This window comes from Miniopterus natalensis, chromosome 16 (genome assembly GCF_054644295.1).
Source record: "Miniopterus natalensis isolate mMinNat1 chromosome 16, mMinNat1.hap1, whole genome shotgun sequence".
NCBI classification, from domain to species: Eukaryota; Metazoa; Chordata; class Mammalia; order Chiroptera; family Miniopteridae; genus Miniopterus; species Miniopterus natalensis.
Window position 1 is genome coordinate 20,936,089 of NC_142096.1, and position 21,435 is coordinate 20,957,523.

The 21,435-nt window shown below is 44.5% G+C and overlaps 1 protein-coding gene across 2 annotated transcripts in view; it reads left to right on the plus strand.

Moving 5' to 3' along the window:
• The window catches only part of CHD7 (chromodomain helicase DNA binding protein 7), a 177,761-nt gene that overhangs the window by 152,389 nt on the left and 3,937 nt on the right, over positions 1 to 21,435 (plus strand). For both annotated transcript variants that reach the window (XM_087825395.1, XM_087825396.1), the window contains exons 21-36: positions 18 to 223; positions 2,943 to 3,142; positions 3,305 to 3,464; positions 7,672 to 7,761; positions 8,231 to 8,334; positions 9,674 to 9,803; positions 10,192 to 10,264; positions 10,426 to 10,483; positions 11,135 to 11,363; positions 11,598 to 11,806; positions 11,932 to 12,597; positions 13,697 to 13,857; positions 16,202 to 16,429; positions 16,662 to 17,105; positions 20,006 to 20,227; positions 21,256 to 21,396. In XM_087825395.1, the coding sequence (XP_087681521.1) occupies positions 18 to 223; positions 2,943 to 3,142; positions 3,305 to 3,464; positions 7,672 to 7,761; positions 8,231 to 8,334; positions 9,674 to 9,803; positions 10,192 to 10,264; positions 10,426 to 10,483; positions 11,135 to 11,363; positions 11,598 to 11,806; positions 11,932 to 12,597; positions 13,697 to 13,857; positions 16,202 to 16,429; positions 16,662 to 17,105; positions 20,006 to 20,227; positions 21,256 to 21,396 (3,321 nt within the window). The remainder of the gene's footprint in view (positions 1 to 17; positions 224 to 2,942; positions 3,143 to 3,304; positions 3,465 to 7,671; positions 7,762 to 8,230; positions 8,335 to 9,673; positions 9,804 to 10,191; positions 10,265 to 10,425; positions 10,484 to 11,134; positions 11,364 to 11,597; positions 11,807 to 11,931; positions 12,598 to 13,696; positions 13,858 to 16,201; positions 16,430 to 16,661; positions 17,106 to 20,005; positions 20,228 to 21,255; positions 21,397 to 21,435) is intronic.

Here is a 21,435-nt window from a genome sequence, read left to right on the forward strand (position 1 = left end):
TCTGCTGTCTGTTTTAGAACAACCTGGTCATTGACACTCCAAGAGTGAGGAAGCAAACCAGGCTGTACAGTGCCGTGAAGGAAGACGAGCTGATGGAGTTCTCAGACTTGGAAAGCGATTCTGAAGAGAAGCCTTGTGTGAAGCCCCGGCGGCCACAGGACAGGTCGCAGGGCTACGCACGGAGTGAGTGCTTTAGAGTGGAGAAGAATTTGCTCGTCTACGGGTAAGTTGGACTCGTGAGAAATGGAACTTTGTTTTTAAAATAGTTAGAATTCCAGTTGACAGAGAAAAACAATATTTGTGTTTGGATTTCTGTGGTTCCCCATAGTTGGGCGAACTCTGCAGCAACTACGATGGGGCCTGGGTCGCTGATTAAAGTGCTCAGAGTTGTTCAGACCCTCATGGATTTGAAGGAGCACAAGTTTGCCCCTAAGAATTATGTCAGATCTAGATTTACTTGTTGTTTATTAATAACTCAGTCTCAGAATTACAAAATCTTCTCTCTTTTACCTTCACATGAAATTTATGACTATAGTAATCTTTTAATACTTTTCTCTTGTAAAAACTTATTAAAGGCAAATACCTTACTTGTAAAGCTCTTCCAGTGGATGGTCATTTCAATCTCTGAATGTGTGACCTCTGAGTCTCTGGGGCACCCCACACAGTGCTTTGAAGGTCAAGATGCTCAGTAAATATCTGAATCTGTAAATAAGATATCTCTAGCATATTTGGGGACTGGAGGCATTCGAATAAAAAACTGCCACCAAAACAACATTTCTATAAATCTGATAATAGATATCCTTTGATAATTTTTTTCCAGTGGGTCATCGTTAGTTTCAGAATAAATATAAACATTCTGTTTAATGTAGCAGGGCCCTGTCCTGGCCTTTGTCCATCTTATTGACTGTTTCCATGGGCAGTCCAGATTTCTGCTAGGACAGACCTCTTGTCTCCTTCAATGTGCCGTGCTCTGTCTCATCTCTCTCTTTCCACTAGCCCTTCCCACTGCCTAGGGCTTCCCTCCCTTCCAGCTTGATCTGCCCAACCTCTCCTGTCCTTCACGTCCAGGGCAGGTGTCACCTTGGCACCCTGCACCAGAAAGTCTGGTCTGCATTTTCCACCACCCTCAGCATGTTGTTCCATGACTTTACATGGTTGGCTTCTTCTGCTAGAGACCCAGCTAGGAGCTCCTTGAGGACAGGGGCTCTTTCTCTGTGTCCTCAGGCAGAGCGCAGTGCCAGCAGACACAGCGCTCAGACACTGATTGTGAAATAAATGAAGTTCAACTGAAGCCCATTCTATGTCTGGTCGCTGGGTCCCCTCTACTATTACTTGTGCAAGCTTGACAAGTAATATGTCTGTCTGTTCTCATATGGTGGAGAGACTCCCCCCACCCAAGCCTTTGCTGCTTTTACCTGCTCCCATGTTTCAGCCTAATGATCAAAGTTGAGAATTTTCTGATAACCTCAGAAATGGAACATATTCATAACTCTTGAAGCTAGGAAGTATGCTTAGGGCATACTGCATTTTAGTAAAGCCCTTCCCTCCTTCCACAGGCATCACTATGTATTGAACACCTATTATGTTCTGGGCGCTGTGATAGGATACTCTCAGGCACCAGGGTCACAGCTGTGAGCAGGACAGTCACAGCCCCGCCTCAAGGCAGGCAGGTGAACAGTAGAAAGCAGTAAACGGTGATAATGCCTTGGCCAGGAAGCTCTATGCAAATGGAGCACAGAAGCATGTCTCCTCTCCTTTAAGACACAGTTCAGGTGTTCTCTTTCTACCTCCGGGGCTCAGGGGAATAAAAGGAGGAATCACAGGGGAATAAAAGGAGGAATCACAGAAGGTGATGTGTGTAGTCTGTGAATTGATGGACATCATGAATTAGCCAGGGTAAGAGGGAGTTTTGGGCAGAGAGGGCAGTGTGTCCAAAGGCCTAGAGGTGAGGGCCAGCCTTGCAATTTGAGGTTCGTGGAAGCCAGGGAGGACCAGGTCAGGACAAAAGGCAGGGCGTGCACTGTGCTTCTCAGCTAAGACTCCCCACCAGCCGGCACCATGCTCAGTCGGGAAGGCAGTGGAGGCTCATTCCTATCCTGGGACAGCCCTGGGGGCTCTGTCCACAGAACCCAGGAGAGAGAGCACAGCACTGTGTTAAACCGCGATTGTAACTGAATAGGTGGTTCAGGCTGTGCAGTGTGCTGTCTATTTGGTCCTAGCCACAGCCCCTTCTCCCACCCATTTTACATGAGGACCTGAGAGCCGGCCGAACGTTTTTCCTGTGCATGCTCTTGTACTTGGAGTTAGCGTTCTCTCTTCATAAAGGAAACTTGAACCTGTTCACAGTCTTTCATTAATTATCATGACACCCCTTTGAGGTGGGTTGATGAAACCACACTTCTCAGCACTGCATCCTTGACTTGGGGGCTGTCACGCCCACCTCGAGTCCCCATTCATTTCAAATGGTTGGTCACCATCAAAGCATGCAAACCATGACAGAGTGAAGGAGCGTGTAAAATGTCCAGCTCCTGGCTGGCTTTCACACCCTCGGAGTTGCTGCCAGTCTGGATCTGAGTGGGAGAGCCTGTGTCAGCTCCGTAGGCGATGCTTCAGTGACAGTCCCCCTCCTGGACTGAGGAGCAGTGACCTACAGCCCACGCTGTGAGGGGAGTCTTTAACTCTTGGCCCTGGGTGGCTTTCCTTTCACCTGACATAAAATATTGCTAGGTTTTTTGTTGTTTAGCAAGAGAAAATAACCACATTTAATGTCTGCCTTTTGTATGAGAAACCCATGTACATGAAAGCCAGAGACCCCACGTGGAGGAGAGGTTCCAAATACCGCTAGTTTTGACCCAAGATTTACTAACACTGCTCCCTGACTGAAAATAAGCCCCAGACCTGAACCAAAGGCGCCACGTGCATGCCGAGTGCTTGCTTTGCAGTTGGGGACGGTGGACGGACATCCTTTCCCACGGACGTTATAAACGTCAGCTCACGGAGCAAGATGTGGAAACCATCTGCAGAACGATCCTCGTGTACTGTCTCAACCATTACAAGGGAGACGAGAACATCAAAAGCTTTATCTGGGACCTGATCACGCCCACGGCTGACGGCCAGACCCGCGCCTTGGTCAATCATTCAGGTGGGTCGTCTTTGCGCCGCAGGGTCACAGAGCCGCTGGGGCCCGCGTTTCCCTGCCTTGAAAGTCAGCATCTGGCTCTGACGCTAAAATTGGGATGGTAGAAAGCTTCTATTATTATTATAGTAATAATTATTATAATTATCGTCGCCATTATGATTCTAGGTTTATCAGCCCCAGTGCCGAGGGGGAGAAAGGGAAAGAAGGTGAAAGCCCAGAGCGCACACCCGGTGGTGCAGGATGCCGACTGGCTGGCCGGCTGCAACCCTGACGCCCTGTTCCAGGAGGACAGCTACAGGAAGCACCTGAAGCACCACTGCAACAAGTAGGCTTTCCAGGGGCAGGCGGAGAGCTCAGCTTGTTCCTGTGTGTGTGTGTGTGTGTGTGTGTGTGTGTGTGTGTGTATGTGTATATACATTTATGTGTGTATATATGTGCATGTGTGTGTAAAGGCTGTTAAGCTGTAGTTACTGTCTTTGCACAGCCTTACTGGTTTTCTTCACACGTGATGCTACATCATATCACAGCATACCTTTGGATGACTGATTTTAAAAAAATTGTGATAAAGATGTATAACGCAATTATAAAAATGTACGGTTTTAACCATTTGTAGGTATATAGTTCATTGGGATTAATTACATTCGAAATACTGTGTACTCCTCACCACTCTCTATACCCAGAACCTTTCCACTCACCCCAGTATGAACTCTGTAGCATTAAACAGTAACTCGCCTTCCCCTCCTCCGCATCCCCAAACCCCTGGCAACCACCATTCTCTATGAAGTTGCCTATTCTAGGCACCTCAGAAGTGGGACATACAGCATTTGTCTTTCTGTGTCCAGCTTATTTCACGTAGCATAGTATTTTCAGGGTTGATCCATGTGGTAGCTTGTACCAGAATTTTATGCCTTTTAATGGCTGAATGATACTCCATTGTGTGGATAGACCACATTTCATTCATTTATTTATCTGTCAGTGGACACTTGGGTTCACAGACACCTTTTGGCTATTGTGAATAGTGCTGTATGACATTGCGGAGAGCTAAGTTTTTTAATTTTCTTTTTTAATTTTTCAATTGCAGTTTTCGTTAAATATTACTTTGTATTAGTTTCAGGTGTACCTGTGGATGACTAAGTTTTAACCAGTGTGTGTCAGGGAATTATGGTTAGCTTTGTATGATCCCATCCTCAACTGACGGCTGTCAGTGGAAGGACTGGGGAATTTTCACTTAATAATACCTCAGTTGTTTGGTCTTGTTTTGCTAACCTTATGAGCTGAGACTCATATTCCTTATCTTTATGTCCAGAATTGATTATATACAATTGAACGATATTGAATCTACGTTTATTTCATTGCTTGGAGCTCTGCTAGCTGTCTACCTCTTAAACCAACATCTACATATGTTGATTCCTTCCTTGCTCTGGGCATGCCTTACTCACTGCCAGCAGTCCAAGCCACACTGCTGCTGAGCAGCGTTACCACTTCCTGGCCTTGTGCTACCTGGGCAAGTGCCTCAGCCTCTCTGAGATTCCCTTTCCATGCTAGTCAAACAGAGCCGGCAACAGATCTCAGTCTGATGAGGCAGGGTATAAAGAAATGTATGTGTATCGCTCTTTAAAATTAGCAACCAAAGTCTGAGCACATCCTGCTTCAGCATGCCACATACTTCACGTGGACTTGTGTTTGAGTTGTCTAAGGCGGGAAGTACTGTTTTATCCTATTTCTCTGACAAGGAAATCGAGACTCGGGTACTTAAGGTCCCTCAGCTAGTTCAGGGGCAGGGCCGGATGGGAGGCCCAGACCAGATGAGGCGCACCCTTGCTCGTGGCCCCCCCCCACCACCACCACCTCAGACGCCGTCACCTCCTCGGGGTTGTCTCCATCCCCACATGAAACAATTCCTGGAGCATACCTGCTGCCCCAGGTTGCATTGACTGATGGCTCTCACCCCTTTTTAAATGAAAGTGCTTTCAGGGCCTACCTTGGATCGCTATCTTTGGACTTTTGACTGACAAATATTTTTCTTTTTAAGTCTTCAAAACCATTACCTCAAACCATTTTGGTGCCTCAGGAACCGTTTTGTTATTACTGTAGCATGATAGTTTCCCCTGAAGTCCTGCCCCGCTGATAGCTGTTCTGAAACTTCTGATTCTTTGTAGTTTATGTGAACTTTGGGTCAGTAGCCTCTTGAGTTCTGGATTCAGATGTAAGTGAAGGGGTCAGCCGTGGGAATGGTGGCTCCAGCCTTGGGCCCAGTGTGGCGGCAGTGGTTTTTAATTTCCCTTTCTAATGTCAGAAACAGGCTTGCATAGAGTACGTTCTTCACATCTTTCCCCTTGGCCTCAAGACTGGCATTGCTTCCCATCCGCTCCCTGGGATGAGCAAATAGTCCCTTCGTCCTTCCCAATCACTCCTAAGACCTCAGGAGCTCAAGTGAGGAAGTGTTAGGACTGGTAAGAGAAAATGAGGCTCAGATTGAGAATCTCCTAGAAAAGACCTGGCCAGTTCTCTTCAAGAAGACAAAGACAGAGGAACTGTCTCGGGTTAAAAGAGACAAAGTGGACAGGACAGTTTACTGCCATGTGTGGTCCCAGACTGGGTACTGGTCCGGAGAACAGTCACATGGGATAAGACAGCCAGTGAAATGGAAATGAGGTCTGGGGACCATCCTCTCTTGTCTGACTTACCAGGTGTGAACTTCAGGTCAGAGGCCACCTCCCGCGCACCTCACTACCCTGCCAGTACCTACCGTGGCTTTCACAAGGGCACTGAGCTTGCCGGTTTTGCTGGTTTGAATTTTTTCCTCCAGAAAAAGGATGACACAAAAGCCTCCACGTAACTGAAATTCCCCCCGACCTAGAAAACTCTGTCTCCTACCAAAAGAAAGAGAAACTGGCAGGATTGCTGCCACTATATCAAGTTCTGGTGAATAAAAGAGAATCCAGCCTAAGGTGGAGGGTATTTCCTTTGGAGCTACCATGTCTGAACATCCTCTGTAAGTTCTTGGAGGAGCTGGCCTGCAAGCCCTCTAACCAGAGAAGGCAAGGTGTGCCACAGAGGCCCGCACTGTCTTTTCTTCTGATGGCTTGTCGTGGCACAGCCAGTTTTTAATCTTATCAAAAGAAAGGAAGAAAGAAAGAAAAGTGTTACCCAGAGTGGTGGTTTATCTTGAAGTGTATTCAGACGTTTACAGCCTCACACTTTGCCCATCTGAGCCCACGTTGGCCTGGAGCAGACTCCTGGTGGAGGAAGGTGTGCCTACTCTCGTCTGATCAGGAGTAGTATGTTTTGGTGAAGCTGCCCTTAGTTACCATGTAATAGTTTCAAGGACAATTCCCACATCCCAAGAGACAGTGTGAAGTGGTAGTCAGAAGGCCTGATTCTGAGTGGTCCATGCTCAAGTGACTGACCTTAGCTGTGCCACTTGTGTTCTATTAGTCTCAATTTTCACGTTTGTAAAATGGAAATTGTAGAAATTCTAAGTTGTCCCATTCTGTCATAGTGTCGTTGTGTAGATGAAATGAGCTGGTATATGTGAAATGTTGGTTTTAAAGTGTATGCTGGGATTTCCCAGCTGAGGAAATAGCACTTGGTGTTGTCATTTACTCATGGCAAGGAGGTGTAGTCTCCAATATCCATCCTGACTGCACACCAGGGCTGTCCAGCAGGAGATGCTAGACTTGGAGCAGACAGAGGCCTTGGGGCTTTACCAGGTGGGCTTTATTGAAAGACTTATGTTTACAGCCATTGAGGAAATCCAAGTGAGATTGAAAATCTGGTTCCTAGAATTCCAAGGGTTTTTGAACACATAATTCCTTGAAAATGACTAATAGCTTCAGTGAAGTAGACGTATTTTAATCACCTTAGTAATGTTTTATTATTTTTTAATCTACAACTTAGGCTTCCAGGTAATATAAACTAGAAGGAATAAAAAACGTTGAATATTCCTTCAGGGAGAAGATGAAGACCCACCCCAACTGCCATCTTCCTTTCTCGGAAGCAAAGTTCTATAATCTGAAAAACCTGACATTCCATATTGAGGGTTTATTGTAAGGTAGTAAAACCAGATTTTATATTGCGTGTATTCCTACAACTTCTGATGTGCTTCCAAAAATGGCATTAAGGCAGCAGCTGAGGAAATTTTATGAGATAATGAAGCAGAACAGTTACTGAAAGCCATCTGCTCAGTTGTTTACAAACTTGCTTCAATACTTCAGAGGCAATGGTAGGGTACGTGTCTAAACTTCACAAGCTGCACTAGGTAGAACTAAATGAAGTGCGCCTGGGCTGGGCTGAGCTCGGTCCCTCTCTGTGCAGTGTGAGCGGTTGCCAGGCAGGCCTGTTGGAAGCCAGCAGAAAGCACCACACAGAGGTGATTATGTGCCACCATCTGTCACGCTTCAAGCCTACCATACAGCATGGCTAATCAGCCTTGGCAGGATGATGGATGAACAGCAGCAGCTGCCAAAAGCCACTGTTGGCAAACAGTCCTGAAGTTAAGAACTTTTTCCCCCCTCTGTCTTCCTCTCCAGGGTCCTGCTGCGTGTCCGCATGCTGTACTACCTAAGACAAGAAGTTATAGGAGACCAGGCAGATAAGATCTTAGAGGGTGCTGACTCAAGGTTAGTGCAAGCGCACATGGGTTCCCTGCCTCCCTGCAATAATCGGGCAGTCGGAAAACATCATGGATCGTGTTTCAGAACCTTCGTAAACCATGAGACGCACACCTCCTCTCCTGCATCTTGAATGCAGTGTTGGTCCTATGAGCTTGGGGAAGTGATGAGAATCGGGGAGAGCCTGTTTGTGTGTGTGTGTGCGTGTGCGCTCATATAAAGAGGTATGAACTAAATTACAGGTGTTCTGAGATGACCTTTAAAATGGGACACTGGTGATAAAGTTCATTTCTGGTCATGGTGGAAAGCGGCTGACTTACGCCCTTTGTTTTAACCTTGGCTCGTTCTTCTCCGTGACGCCCAGGTGCTTATTGTGGGAAGGGGGCACATGAGGGCGTGTAACATGGTCATTACTTGGATTTTTTTTTTTTAATACTGGTATTTGTTTTAAATATCACACAAATGGTTGTCTTTATAGTGAAGCTGATGTGTGGATACCTGAGCCTTTCCACGCCGAGGTCCCCGCAGATTGGTGGGATAAGGAAGCGGATAAGTCCCTCCTAATTGGGGTGTTCAAACACGGTAAGTGATGTTTCTGTTCGACCACATTTCAACCGTGTGGCCTTTTCTTTACTTAGAGCTCTTTGCATACTCTTTTCCAAAGTCATAATATTAACAAGGATAATTCCAAAGGACTCTTGGCATCTGCCATTTTCCTACACTAAAAATCTAATACGAACTGTAAATATCAGATGCTGTTTTTGAATGTTTGTTGAGTATTTGAGAAGAAAACATTTCTTTCTTGGCTGTAAATAAAACCAAAAACATATTTGTTTTAAGAATAGCCAAACTGTCCTATAGCTCTCCCTAAACTTTGCTTCCAGCACGGCTCCCCTTGCTAACTCTGCCAATCCGTGTCAAAGTGGACGGTGGGCTTAACCTCTGCTATTAATCTGTACAAGTGCCTCCTGGGCTTTGTTCCAAGCAATATTTCACAAATGTCAGTGCTGAGAACTCCCGGCTCCCCTGAGTGGGATGCAGCCTTGTTAACTTTGAAAGGCTGGGGATGCAGACCTGGCATGATATATACAGTGAGCGATTCCTGATTATAATCCCAATTCTCTGGAGGTCGCCGAGGTAGCCTCAGCAGCCCGGCCTGACTAAAGGGGAGAATGATGGCTTATAAAACCTTTCATGATTATAGTTTGGCTTGCGGCTCTACAGCAGTTAGGAGCGGTGTGTTGTAGTACACATCCTAATTGAATTGTGCTGTTCTGCCTACGTACTGCAGCGACGTTTTGTGAGCTCAGCCTTAAAATCATTTTCCCCGCACTGCACTGTTGGGATCTGCCATTTCCCATCTAGTCAGCTTGGGCAGTCAAAAAGCAAATTGCAGTTTGAAAGCCATAGAGGGAACAGTGTCATCTTACTGACATGCATCATCCTAAACCTGATAAGACAGGTTCGCTGGCCTGACGTGGACGGGGGTTTTCAGCTAGCGGTGGAAGTTTCTGCAGAGCTGAGGCTGCTCACCGGCAGGACAGGGTGGTCTTGGAGTCCCTCTGTGGAGGTCGTAGAGGAGCATTATGAAGTCTTTTAAATGTCAAGCAAAGTTAGATCTTGGGGAAAATAGGGTCAGATATCTTCCCAGGCACCTTGCAGTTATGGTGAACCTGTTTTTCTCTTAGTATTTGTGGTCATTCTGATAACGTCCCTGGAATATAACTTGGCCCCCGAAATCTGCCCTGGAATTGAGCAGTCCATAGAACGCTCTGCTAAAACAAGGTTCTTTTACATACGACATAAATGATCACCTCAGTTGAGAAACGGAGCCTATGTGTTGTGGCAGCGCTGTGTTCTGTCAGTAACGGGCCTCTCATTGTCTCTGTGTGTGTCCTCTGGGCTGGCGGGGATGGCACAGGCTACGAGAAGTACAATTCCATGCGAGCTGACCCCGCGCTGTGCTTCCTGGAACGAGTTGGTATGCCTGATGCCAAGGCCATTGCTGCTGAGCAGAGAGGAACAGACATGCTAGCAGATGGTGGTGACGGGTAAGGAGGACATTTTAAAATTTTAATAAACTTTACATCAGTGTTGCATCTATTGGCAGGGCTCAGTTCCTCCACTGCACGGTGCACTATATTGTGTCTGATTTGAACAAAGTGGCATTTTCCAATATAGTGTGCATACATATCATCGTGATTATTTAAACATGATATAGTATCTAGGTAATCTGAAACTCATCTTTTCCAAGTGATGACAGACACCCCCATTCTCACCCCCAGTCCTCCCACAGTCCCCCTCCCTCCACGGCCGCATGTTTTAAATACTGAGAGAATGGCTTTTGATGTTGAACCCAGAATTAAACGTTGCATTAGGCAGTCCTCTTCCGTCTCTTCCTATCGGTGTGATTTAAACATTTTTAAATTTTTTATATAGGGGAGAATTTGATAGAGAAGATGAAGACCCGGAATATAAACCAACTAGAACACCGTTCAAGGATGAACTAGATGTAAGAGCTTGAGTGTATTGATTTTTACAGCACCAGTCAGATGTTATATGCCCATATAAGACTTGTTAAACTTTATAGATAATGGCTTTCTCTTTAGAAGATAAAGCAAAATGAAATCCCAAATTTAAAATAATAATTCAGTTTCTCGCTTTGCTTTCAAGGAATTTGCCAATTCTCCTCCTGAAGACAAGGAAGAATCTGTGGAAATTCGTGCCACAGGTATGGCTCCACCAGAGCTTGGGCAGCTCCCTCAAAACGTTATCTTGTGTAGACCAATGCCCCTCTCTTGGGAATAATTTTAATTCTTATTTATTGCTGGTTTTTTCATTACATTGAATTTCTTTGATAAAATGACTATTTTTTGGATTAAGATAATTTATACATTTGTTTTATATCAGTTCGTGAAAACTTTTTAAGCCTCTTTCGAAATATATCTCCAAAAAAATATAAAAAATGAAAGAAATGTAGCTCTTGGGAGTTGGGCATTTGCCAAGTATCTGAAATGTTGGCAGTTTTTAGAAAATACTGACCTTTTGCCTAATGTAAAATCATTAGCTAACAATTATGTGATATTTTTAAGCTCAAGATTATTATATTACAAGAGAACACCCTTATAATGTAGTTTGTGACAAAGTATGTATCTTTATGTAAAAGAAATAAAATTTTCCCCCATAAGGATTTTAAAAAGAAATGGTTTATAGGTTTCATACTAGTATTATTTTTTATTAATATTTTCAAAGTGAGGGCACTCTGATGCCCTTTCCCACATTGTCATTTGAATGTCAATGAGTCATTTTGTTTTGGTGGAAAATCCTATGTGTTAGAAGATCGAAGCTACACATTTCAAAACTCCTTTTTCCACTTCCCCAGGGAAGCACAGTGAGAGTACTGCTGAGTTAGGCCAACTTTACTGGCCTAACACCTCAACCTTGACCACCCGGCTGCGCCGGCTCATTACTGCCTATCAGCGCAGCTATAAAAGGCAACAGATGAGGCAAGAGGCCCTAATGAAGACTGACCGGCGGCGACGGCGGCCTCGGGAGGAAGTGAGAGCACTGGAAGCGGAAAGGGAAGCTATAATATCTGAGAAGCGGCAAAAGTGAGTTTATTTCAGGGTTTTACCCAATTCCTGGTACGTTTCTCTTCACTCTGCTCTTCTAGGCCAGCAAGAGGCAGGAATCACATGAGAGAGAATGGCCGTCAAAGCAGTTCGTCTCCCCACCCCCAAAATAAGTACCATGTATTAAGTGTGGGGCAAAAGAGGAAAAGAAATAATACATTTGAAGCCTTTTTACCCAAGTACAATTCAAGCTAATGTCTTCTTTCCTACTAGGTGGACAAGAAGAGAAGAGGCTGATTTTTACCGTGTGGTGTCCACTTTTGGGGTTATTTTTGACCCTGTGAAACAGCAGTTTGATTGGAACCAATTTCGAGCCTTTGCCAGACTGGACAAAAAGTCTGATGAAAGTCTGGAGAAATACTTCAGCTGTTTTGTGGCCATGTGTAGGCGAGTGTGTCGAATGCCCACTAAGCCAGATGATGGTAGGTCCATTAGTTACAAAAGTCCTATATACTAAAAGGCCAATAAAATGAAAAATAAGAGAGTGAACAATTTAAAGCCTACTTGGGTTTTTCGCAAGTAAACACAGTTATTTTCACGTTTTCAGAACCACCAGACCTCTCCATGATCGAGCCAATCACAGAAGAGCGCGCCTCTCGAACTCTCTACCGCATCGAACTGCTCCGGAAAATACGGGAGCAGGTTCTTCACCACCCTCAGCTGGGGGAGAGGCTGAAGCTCTGCCAGCCGAGCCTGGACTTGCCCGAGTGGTGGGAATGTGGCAGGCACGACCGAGACTTGCTGGTGGGTGCTGCTAAACACGGGGTCAGCCGGACGGACTACCACATCCTCAATGACCCTGAGCTGTCCTTCTTGGATGCACACAAAAACTTCGCTCAGAACAGAGGGGCTGGTAACATAGCGACCTTGAACCCACTGGCGGTTGGATTTGGCCAGGCTCCTGCAGTCATCTCATCCACTCACGTTCAGGACGAGAAGGTGATGGGGCAAACCGAAGGCAAAGTGGAGGAGCCTGAAAACGCAGCTGCCCAAGAGAAGCCTGCAGCGAAGGAGGAGGAGGAAGCCGAGGGCGGGGAGAAGGGCGGTAAGCAGGAGTGCGAGGCCGAGGCCAGCTCTGTGAAGAGCGAGCTGAAAGGCGTGGAGGCCGGTGCCGACACGGGGCCCAAGTCGATTTCCGAGAAGGGCTCCGAGGAAGACGAAGAGGAGAAGCTGGAGGACGATGATAAGTCCGAAGAGTCTTCCCAGCCCGAAGGTAACGCCTGCCCCCAGGCGCCTCCTGTGCGGCCGTGGCAGTGAGCCCACTTGCCATGTCACTCACCCACAGGGGCTCTTTTTTTCGTTTCTTAAGGGTAATTAGTGTGCATTTCCTTCTGTGAAGGGATAATTTTAGGTTAGGTTTCGATGTACGTTCTGCTCTAATAAGGCACAGAAGCATGATATTTCCAATAAGTTAATCTCTTAGAAGAGGTTTGCGGACACGTAATTTCTGGGTTAAGGATAGGGGTTAACTTTATAGTAGCAGTGTATTAAAAATGCCAAGTGATTTTATTTTTTTAATCACCTAAGGACATAGAGAGAGAGGAAGGGAGAAGGGGGATTGAGAGACAGACAGACAGACGTCAGTGTGAGAGAGAAACATTGACTGGTTGCCTTCTGTCCGTGCCCGACTGGAGATCGAATCTGCAACCCAGGTATGTGCCCTGACCAAGCATCAAACCGGCAACCTCTCGGTGCATAGTATGGTGCTCCAACCAGCTGAGCCACTCCTGCCGGGCCCAAGCGATTTTAATTTGAGCAGTTAATTGTGAGGGACAAGATTCATGTGCTGAGTAAACATTGGTAGTTATATTTAAACAAATGATGCTTCATTAATGCAGTTTTAATTCAGAAGGAAAAGGTAGGAGTAGAATCTGAAAATAACCAGTTTTCTTTGTACATCACAATATTGAGCATATTGTACTGCTGGAGCTGGAACTTTGAACTTGGCCTAAAAGGTTAGCCCTTTTTCCCGCGGGGGGGTGGGGGGCGGGGACATGGGTTCTTGAGTCAGAGCCTTGGTCATCCCTCGGCCTCCTCTCAGATTCTCTTGCACGACGTCAGGCGACTAGTGATGTAACCTCCCTAAGCTACTCCGCTTCTTCGTCCGTAAAATGGGAATAACCATGTCACGAAAGGGCTGTCACAGGCTTTAAATGACAGGATTTGTGAAATGCCTGATACCATGCCAGCCATGCTCTAGGTACTCAGTAAAACGGAGCGGATTGGCATTCAGTCCTCTCATTGTGTCCTTCCTAAACTTCTTTTCCAGTGATGTTCTGGTTGTGAGTAACGCACATTCACTCATTCCTCAGCAGGAGCCGTCTCTAGAGGGAAGAATTTTGACGAGGAGAGCAATGCTTCTATGAGCACTGCTAGAGACGAAACCCGAGATGGGTTCTACATGGAGGAAGGAGATCCTTCGGTAGCTCAGCTCCTCCACGAGAGAACATTTGCCTTCTCATTTTGGCCGAAGGTGGGTGGGTCCTGTGCTGTGTTGTTTTGTTTCGTTTTGTTGACCAAAAGAGAGTGTGGGGTGGAAGGAACTGTTCTAGCTTGATCTTTCAAATAATTTTAAGGTAAACTTTGACAGAATGTACAAAGACTGTAGATATTTCTCATGTTTTAAAGACTGATCTGGAAAAGCCCAAAGAAAAAAGTCTGTAGAATACTTTTGTAATAGGATAGGAAAGGTGACATAAAGGGAAGATATTAAGAAATAGAACCATAAATTTATATGGACTGTTTGCTCCTTGAGGTTTTTAGGGTGGTAATTGTGTTACCAGTACATACGGATTATTGTTTCAACAGACTAACCTGTTGGTGATATAAAATGTACGGACTTAATTTTTTTTTAATTCAGGTAAAAAAATGTATAAAATGAAATTTATGATCTTAACCAGTTTTAAGTGTATAGATCAGTATTCTCAAGTATATTCATATTGTTGTGAAGCAGATCTCCAGAACTTTTTTATCTCGTGTGACTGAAACTATATACCCATTAAACAGCCCCTTCCCCTGCCCCCTGGCAACCATTATTGCACTTTTTGTTTCGGTGAATTTGACTACTTTAGGTACTTCATATAAGTGGAATCATACAATATTGTCCTTTTGTGACTGACTTATTTCACTTAGCATAATGTCCTCAGGTTTATCCATGTGACAGGGTTTCCTTCCTTTTCAGGGCTAGGTAATATTCCATTGTTCATATACACTGTGTTTTCTTTCTTCATTCATCTGTCATTGGGACACTTGGGTTCCTTATACCTCATGCCTCCTTGTAGTGCTACTGTGAGCATGAGTGCATTCCTGTCTCTTTGAGATCTTGCTTTCAGTTCTTCTGGATATGTACCCAGAAGCAGGATTGCTGGGTCATATGGTAGTTCTAGATTTATTTTTTGAGGAACCTCCTTACTGTTTTCTATAGTGATTGCACCGTTTACAATCCCACCAACAGTGCACAAGGGAAAATGTGTGGACTTTTAAACCTGTGTTTTAATTATTTTTAGTCTGAAGTAGGACTTTCAGATTTAAGACAAGTTTCATATATTTGGAAACCTACTCTTTAGTCGGGAGGAGGTGGACTGTTAACCCATTCGGTCCAATATATTATGCGGTAATTCCAAATGTAGTTATCTATAACCAAAAGCAAAGTGGAAATTACTTTCTTAGGCTGACTAGCATAATTTTATAATAAATCTGTATAATTAGGGTCTGTTTTTAAGGGTGGGGAAATAATTATCCTAATTGCTGTAACAGAGCCTGTCTGGTTTAAAACAAACAACACAAAAATGGCTTCAGTCGACTCATCCCTAGGCTGGCACTCCATACTGTTAGTTGCATCAGAAACCATGTGAAATTTTTAACTGTAAAGTGTACTATCGCAGATATCTTTTTCTCTATATGCCCTCTCACTTCCCCTGTTATGCTAATCTCCCTTATCAGGTATAGAAGGGAGTTGCCCAGATCAGTCAAGTCTGTAGTAGCAGGCAGGCACGTTTAATCTATGGAAACTGGGTCTGAGCTGTAATTAGAAATTTTTAATGTACACGCTTCAGTGAAATTTGAGTGATAATAGGTGGGGAATGCAAATTGACATTCATTAGGTGTTCCTAGGTTGTTGCCCATTTCATAATGCTGAACTTTATTAATAGTGACGCTAATGATGTCCCACTTCCCGGGACAGGCTGTGATCCTGCCTGTGGATCTGAAGCACAGGAGCTTCCAGAAGCCAAATGCAGGGCTCTTTTGTTATCTGCTGACCTTCACCAATAGTTCTTCAGCTTGAATAAAAGTTATTTTTTTAAATATGGGGACATTTTAGAGGTGGCAGTCATGCAGTGTTTTCTAATTTATGTGGTTCTGTGTTCGTAATTGCAGAATATCAGGTTTTCTGTATTGGAGCCACCCGAGGATCTTCCATTATAGCCAGACAGTTTGTATGGAATTTGTTTACTTGTTTGTTTTTTGGTTTTCTTTTACATTTTGCCCACCAATTGACTTAAAAAAAAAAAAGATTCTAGAGAGAAAAGAAAGGAGAAGGAGAGAGAGAAACATCAGTGAGAGAAACAGATCGGCTGCTTTCTGCACAACCCCTACTTGGTATCAAGGCCACAACTGGGCATGTGCCTTGGCCAGGAATTGATCTGACAGCCTTTTGGTGCATGGGAGGGTGCCCAACCAACTGAGCCACACAGGCCAGGGCCCACCAATTGACTTTCAAACCTTTTATGTTCGTTATCATTTTGATAGGAATATTTATCTAGTAATTTTCACCAGGTCTTTATTGCAATTTCATGTGATTTTTCTTGGCCCTCCAGGATCGGGTAATGATAAACCGATTAGACAGTATCTGTGAAGCGGTGTTGAAAGGCAAATGGCCGGTCAATAGGCGCCAGATGTTTGATTTCCAGGGCCTCCTCCCTGGTTACACGCCACCCACCGTGGACAGTCCCCTGCAGAAGAGGAGCTTTGCCGAGCTCTCCATGGTCGGCCAGGCTAGCGTCAGCGGGAGCGAGGACCTCACGACCTCTCCCCAGGTGTCAAAGGTAGGTCAGAGCGGTTTGTCTTTGCGGTTGTAAGATCAGCTGGCCCTGAATCTCCTCTCACTTTGGAAGCCTGTGTTCCAGTGGTCCTGCTGAGAAACACGGCTGCTGCTTCCCCAGCTCTGTCGAACAGCCAGGGATATCTCAGTCCTTAAGCTGCTTGTTCTTTCGTTCTGAAAGCCAGCTTGTGTCGCACATGGTCGGCGCTCATTGTTTGGTTGGCATTTTTCAATAGGAAGATGCTCTCAACCTCTCTGTCCCTCGCCAGCGGAGGAGAAGGAGGCGGAAGATTGAAATCGAGGCCGAAAGAGCTGCCAAGCGGAGAAACCTCATGGAGATGGTCGCCCAGCTTCGGGAGTCTCAGGTGGTCTCAGAAAATGGACAAGAAAAAGTTGTCGATTTATCAAAGGCCTCAAGAGAGGCAACAAGCTCTACCTCAAATTTTTCATCTCTTACTTCAAAGTTTATCTTGCCTAACGTCTCGACACCGGTGTCCGATGCCTTTAAGACTCAGATGGAGCTGCTGCAGGCAGGGCTGTCACGCACACCCACGAGGCATCTGCTGAACGGCTCCCTCGTGGACGGAGAGCCTCCCATGAAGAGGAGGCGGGGAAGGAGGAAAAACGTGGAGGGCCTCGATGTGCTTTTCATGAGCCACAAACGGACGTCATTGAGTGCAGTAAGTCCAAGAGCTCGCTTCCATGGTCGTGCCCAAGCCGATAGCCAGGTCCCTCGCTGCCGGTGACGCTGGTCTGCGTGCCTCCCAGTGATGTGGCCTAAGGCTGGCTTCTTCCACCAAAGAGAGAGAGTTGCAGTGAACAGAGTCATGGTTCCGAGCTGCAGTTGCGTCGAGCATTGATGCAGATCACTCAGCCCGACCAGGTGTAGCTGGAGGTTTATGCTTCCCAAGACTCTGAGGCACTGGTTACTCTCAGAAGACCAGCCCCAAACAGAAACATGGTCTTGGGGGCCTGTAGTTGCCATCTCTGAGTTCTTGAGGTGGAAGAAGCTTCTGCTCTTACAAATACTGATATTTTGGGGGCCTGGTGTTTATTAGATTATCAAAAATGTTTAGTTTCAGACTTAAAGTATAAGTTCATATACAAGATGGCGATTGTAATTCCCCTACCTCCATAACTAGATATTTTAAAAAATCTCAACTGCATAAGGATCTGTGCTTATTTAGGTTTGAAGGGAATGTATGTGTCAATGGATTTTGACTTCTTTTTTTTCTTCAATTTAAAGGAAACAAGTGCAGTGTAATCAAAACTCCCTTCCCTAGTCTGTGTCAACCACACCACCTAAAAATGTGCTGCCTGAAAATGAAGAGGGTTTTATTCCAAAGAGCCTAATTCCATGCAGCTCCTTTTTAAAGGCTGATTAATATTGCACATGTTCCGCCTGTTGAATTGAAACCTGAATCAAATAGTGGTGCCCTGGACCTCCTTGTCTGCATGGGGAGCTGCCAGGGACCCTGGGCCCTTCCCCAGGGCACGCGGGACAGTTTGGGAAACACTGCAATTTGAAACAGGGGAGCAGTTGTTTGTTTTAATACTCTTTTTCTTGTTCTATTCCATTCCTGTTATTATTTGCCCATTTTCTATTTCTTCAACCAAGAGAAAGTTAATAACTTAAAAGGGTAGGAAAAGGCGTGGTTGAATTAAAATCTAGTTGTTGCAAAATAGCATTCACTGGAATTTGCCTCCTGGTGAGGTCTGAGTAAAACAGAAGCATCCAGGTGGTTAAAGTTAATTTTCAAAATTTATTATCAATGCTCCAGTTGCAATAATGGTCATTTTTGTCGAGCATATGGTTACTTTTAGAATCTTGTGAACATATGTCTCATAGTGGATCATCTGTGGCTGGTTGTTTCAGAAGATAAAATTCTGTTTCTAGGTGTGTGCTCCCCAAAGTTGTATCTCTAGTGATTAACCTTCCTGCTTAAACCCACCCTGTTAACACTTTAACAGGTTTTGTTCACTGAAAATCCTTTCTTTGTCCACATCAACAAGTTGGAGGTTTTCTGCAGCTCACACCTCTTTTCATTTACTCTTGTGTTCAATATTTGAATCGTGGCACATACAGAAATTTATAGTCGTTGCAACCAGTGCTATTTCCCTGTTGTAATTAAACACCTATAAACTTAAGGCTCACTTTATTCATTTCATACATCTTAAGTTGTACCTAAGAATTTATTGATATTTTTATTTTTCTAAAGTCACATTTAGCTCAGAACTCCCAATAGATGTTAGAGAATATACTTAAAAATATATATATATTTTGTTGTTGTTGTTGTTTTGGTGTTGTGGAGGGTTACATGCTATGTCTGCACTCAACCTGGAGATCATTTTGTGCTGCCATGAAAAGTCAGGGTGCAGCAATACTGTGAGCGTTGGCCCAGCGCCTGTGCCATGCACCGGCGTGCAAGAATGAAGGCCTGACAGGTGCTTGCACTAGGCAGCTCAGTGTTTAAGATAAATAATAATCATCATAGTTGTGGGCTATGGTAGGATTACTTTGTGAGCCCAAAGGAAGAATGGGAATGGAAGGAAGACGATATGAGAAGAAGCAGATGAGGAAGGGTCCCTAGAGGTGGTCATTCTTCAGTTAAGTTCAGAAGATTGTATAGAAGTTGGTCGTTTTAAAGGAGGAGGGATGGGGAGAACATGCGCAAAGGGCCTGAGGCCAGGGAGAGCCTGTCATGGTTGATGAACTGAAAGCTGTTGGCTGGGAATTTGGTGAGCAGGCGAGGTTCAGCAGAGGTGAGCTTGGAGGCAAAGTGGGGTACAAATTGTGGAGGGCGTTGATTGCCATGCCCGGAAAATGGATTTTATATTGAAGGTGGTGGGGATTCAGTTATCAAAATAGTTTAAAACAGGAGAGTATGACAAGGTTTTAAACTACAAAGAGTGCATTTTAGAAAATTGACTGGAGTGTAGCAGTGTGGAGGTTGGATTAAAGAAGGGTGGGATGGAACTAGATCATGGAGACCATTTAGGAATATTGCAGTTAATATGGGTGGGAAGTCAGAGCAGGAGGAGTTGAGAAACGGGCTGACATAAAAGATGTCGGGAGCTTGAAAAACCAGTTTGAGGACCAGTGGCTGGACGATGGTAGAGTCTAGACTTAAGTTAAAGTTGATCTTGTCAGTGTTGCCACATACACCTAACACAAAATATTCTACCACAACAAAATTGTACTATTTACAAAGTGCCAGAAAGCTATGTATAAACTGACTTTTGGAACGTTTCTTTAATTTAAAATTTTTAAATGATTTTTATCTGTGGATTTTTCAAGAGAGATTGAGAGGCTGCCTTTTGTGCAGATGAGGTCAGACTACACGGCCAATGTTGTATTCCCAGTGATTTTTCTACCTAATTAGTAATTCTACAGTGTAAAGAGTGATGTTAGTGTTTCACCCTCTAATATAAAAGCTGTTCCAAAACTGGCATTGTTTCAAGTAACTTTTTTCCCTTTTTGAGCAAAGATTCATTGCGCTGGGATAGCTTTTTCTTGGGGCAGTACGTTCCCAGAATCTCTTTCCGTGTGAGAATTCAGACCCTTGTCAACTTTCTGCAGGAGGATGCTGAGGTGACCAAAGCTTTTGAAGAAGATATAGAGACCCCACCAACAAGGAACATTCCTTCTCCTGGACAGCTGGACCCCGACACGCGGATCCCTGTTATAAATCTCGAAGATGGGACGAGGCTGGTGGGGGATGACGCTCCTAAAAATAAGGACTTAGTTGAATGGCTGAAGCTGCACCCTGCTTACACTGTCGATATGCCAAGTTATGTACCAGTAAGTGTCACGGAGCTTGGAGTGGGGGGAGTCTTGCTAGGACAATCCATTTCATTCTCTGCCTTTAGCTTGAATGCCTTCTCATCGTGAATGTTTCCCAGTTTTTGGCATTGTATAATTCTACATTAGAAAAGCGAGCTTCAGGTCTGTCCCACATGAAGGGCAGCCTTGTAGCTGTTTGAAGACACCTATTGTGCATTTTCTTACTTCTCCATCTCTCACCAACTAGACATGAGTTCTTCAGTATTCCCTGCCTGGCATGGTTGTCAGGTGGTCTCATTATTGGGATAACACTCATGAATGCACTTTAATTGGTCTCCATCCCAGGTCTGACCCGCTCAGAATGCTATGAAGATGTTACTTGCAGAGATTTGACCAGCTAATGCAGCCCACGACTTTATTAGCTTCTTTTTAAAGCAACTAACTAATAGTTATGCCTTAGATTAAACAGACAGTCTCCAGATGATTTGTCATATACAGTGTTTACTAGCTAGCAACACAAATCTTTTACTTCCATACTTACGTGATTGATTTTTAAACACTTATGGTAGGATTCTGCATTTCATTTTGTTGAGTTCAGCCTGAGTTGATTTCTGCCCCTCAGAATGGCCCCTCCTACAAAGGTCCTCCTGTCCCTTGGTTGGTTCGCCTCGTGTACAGTCGTGTCATAGATGGGATAGCATCTCTGCATTCATTCCCATCACTGCATAGAAATTAACGAAGGAACTAGAGAAAGTTTTCTTTAAAAATAGCATGACGTGGTTAAACATGTGAAGAAAAGACTTTTAGCGGTGTTATTGATAGACAAAAGGCAAAGCAGATTCTCAGCTTACGAGTTTGTTTAGTTTCTTAATGTGTACTGGGGTGAGGGGGGCGGAATAGGACTTTCCTTTCAAAGAAAAGTATTATATCCAGTAATTAAAATAATTCTTGAAACTTCCATAATAATTGAAAATGACTTGATTTATACAGGAAAAATAAGTTTTAAATACAGTTTTACTAAATATGTACTTTTTTTTTTTTTGCAGAAGAATGCAGATGTGCTGTTTTCCTCGTTTCAGAAACCGAAACAGAAACGACATAGGTGTCGAAACCCTAATAAATTGGATATAAACACTTTGACAGGAGAGGAAAGGGTGCCTGTTGTCAATAAACGAAATGGAAAGAAGGTAAACGCTGTTGGAAAGGGGAATTGATCTCTGTGATTT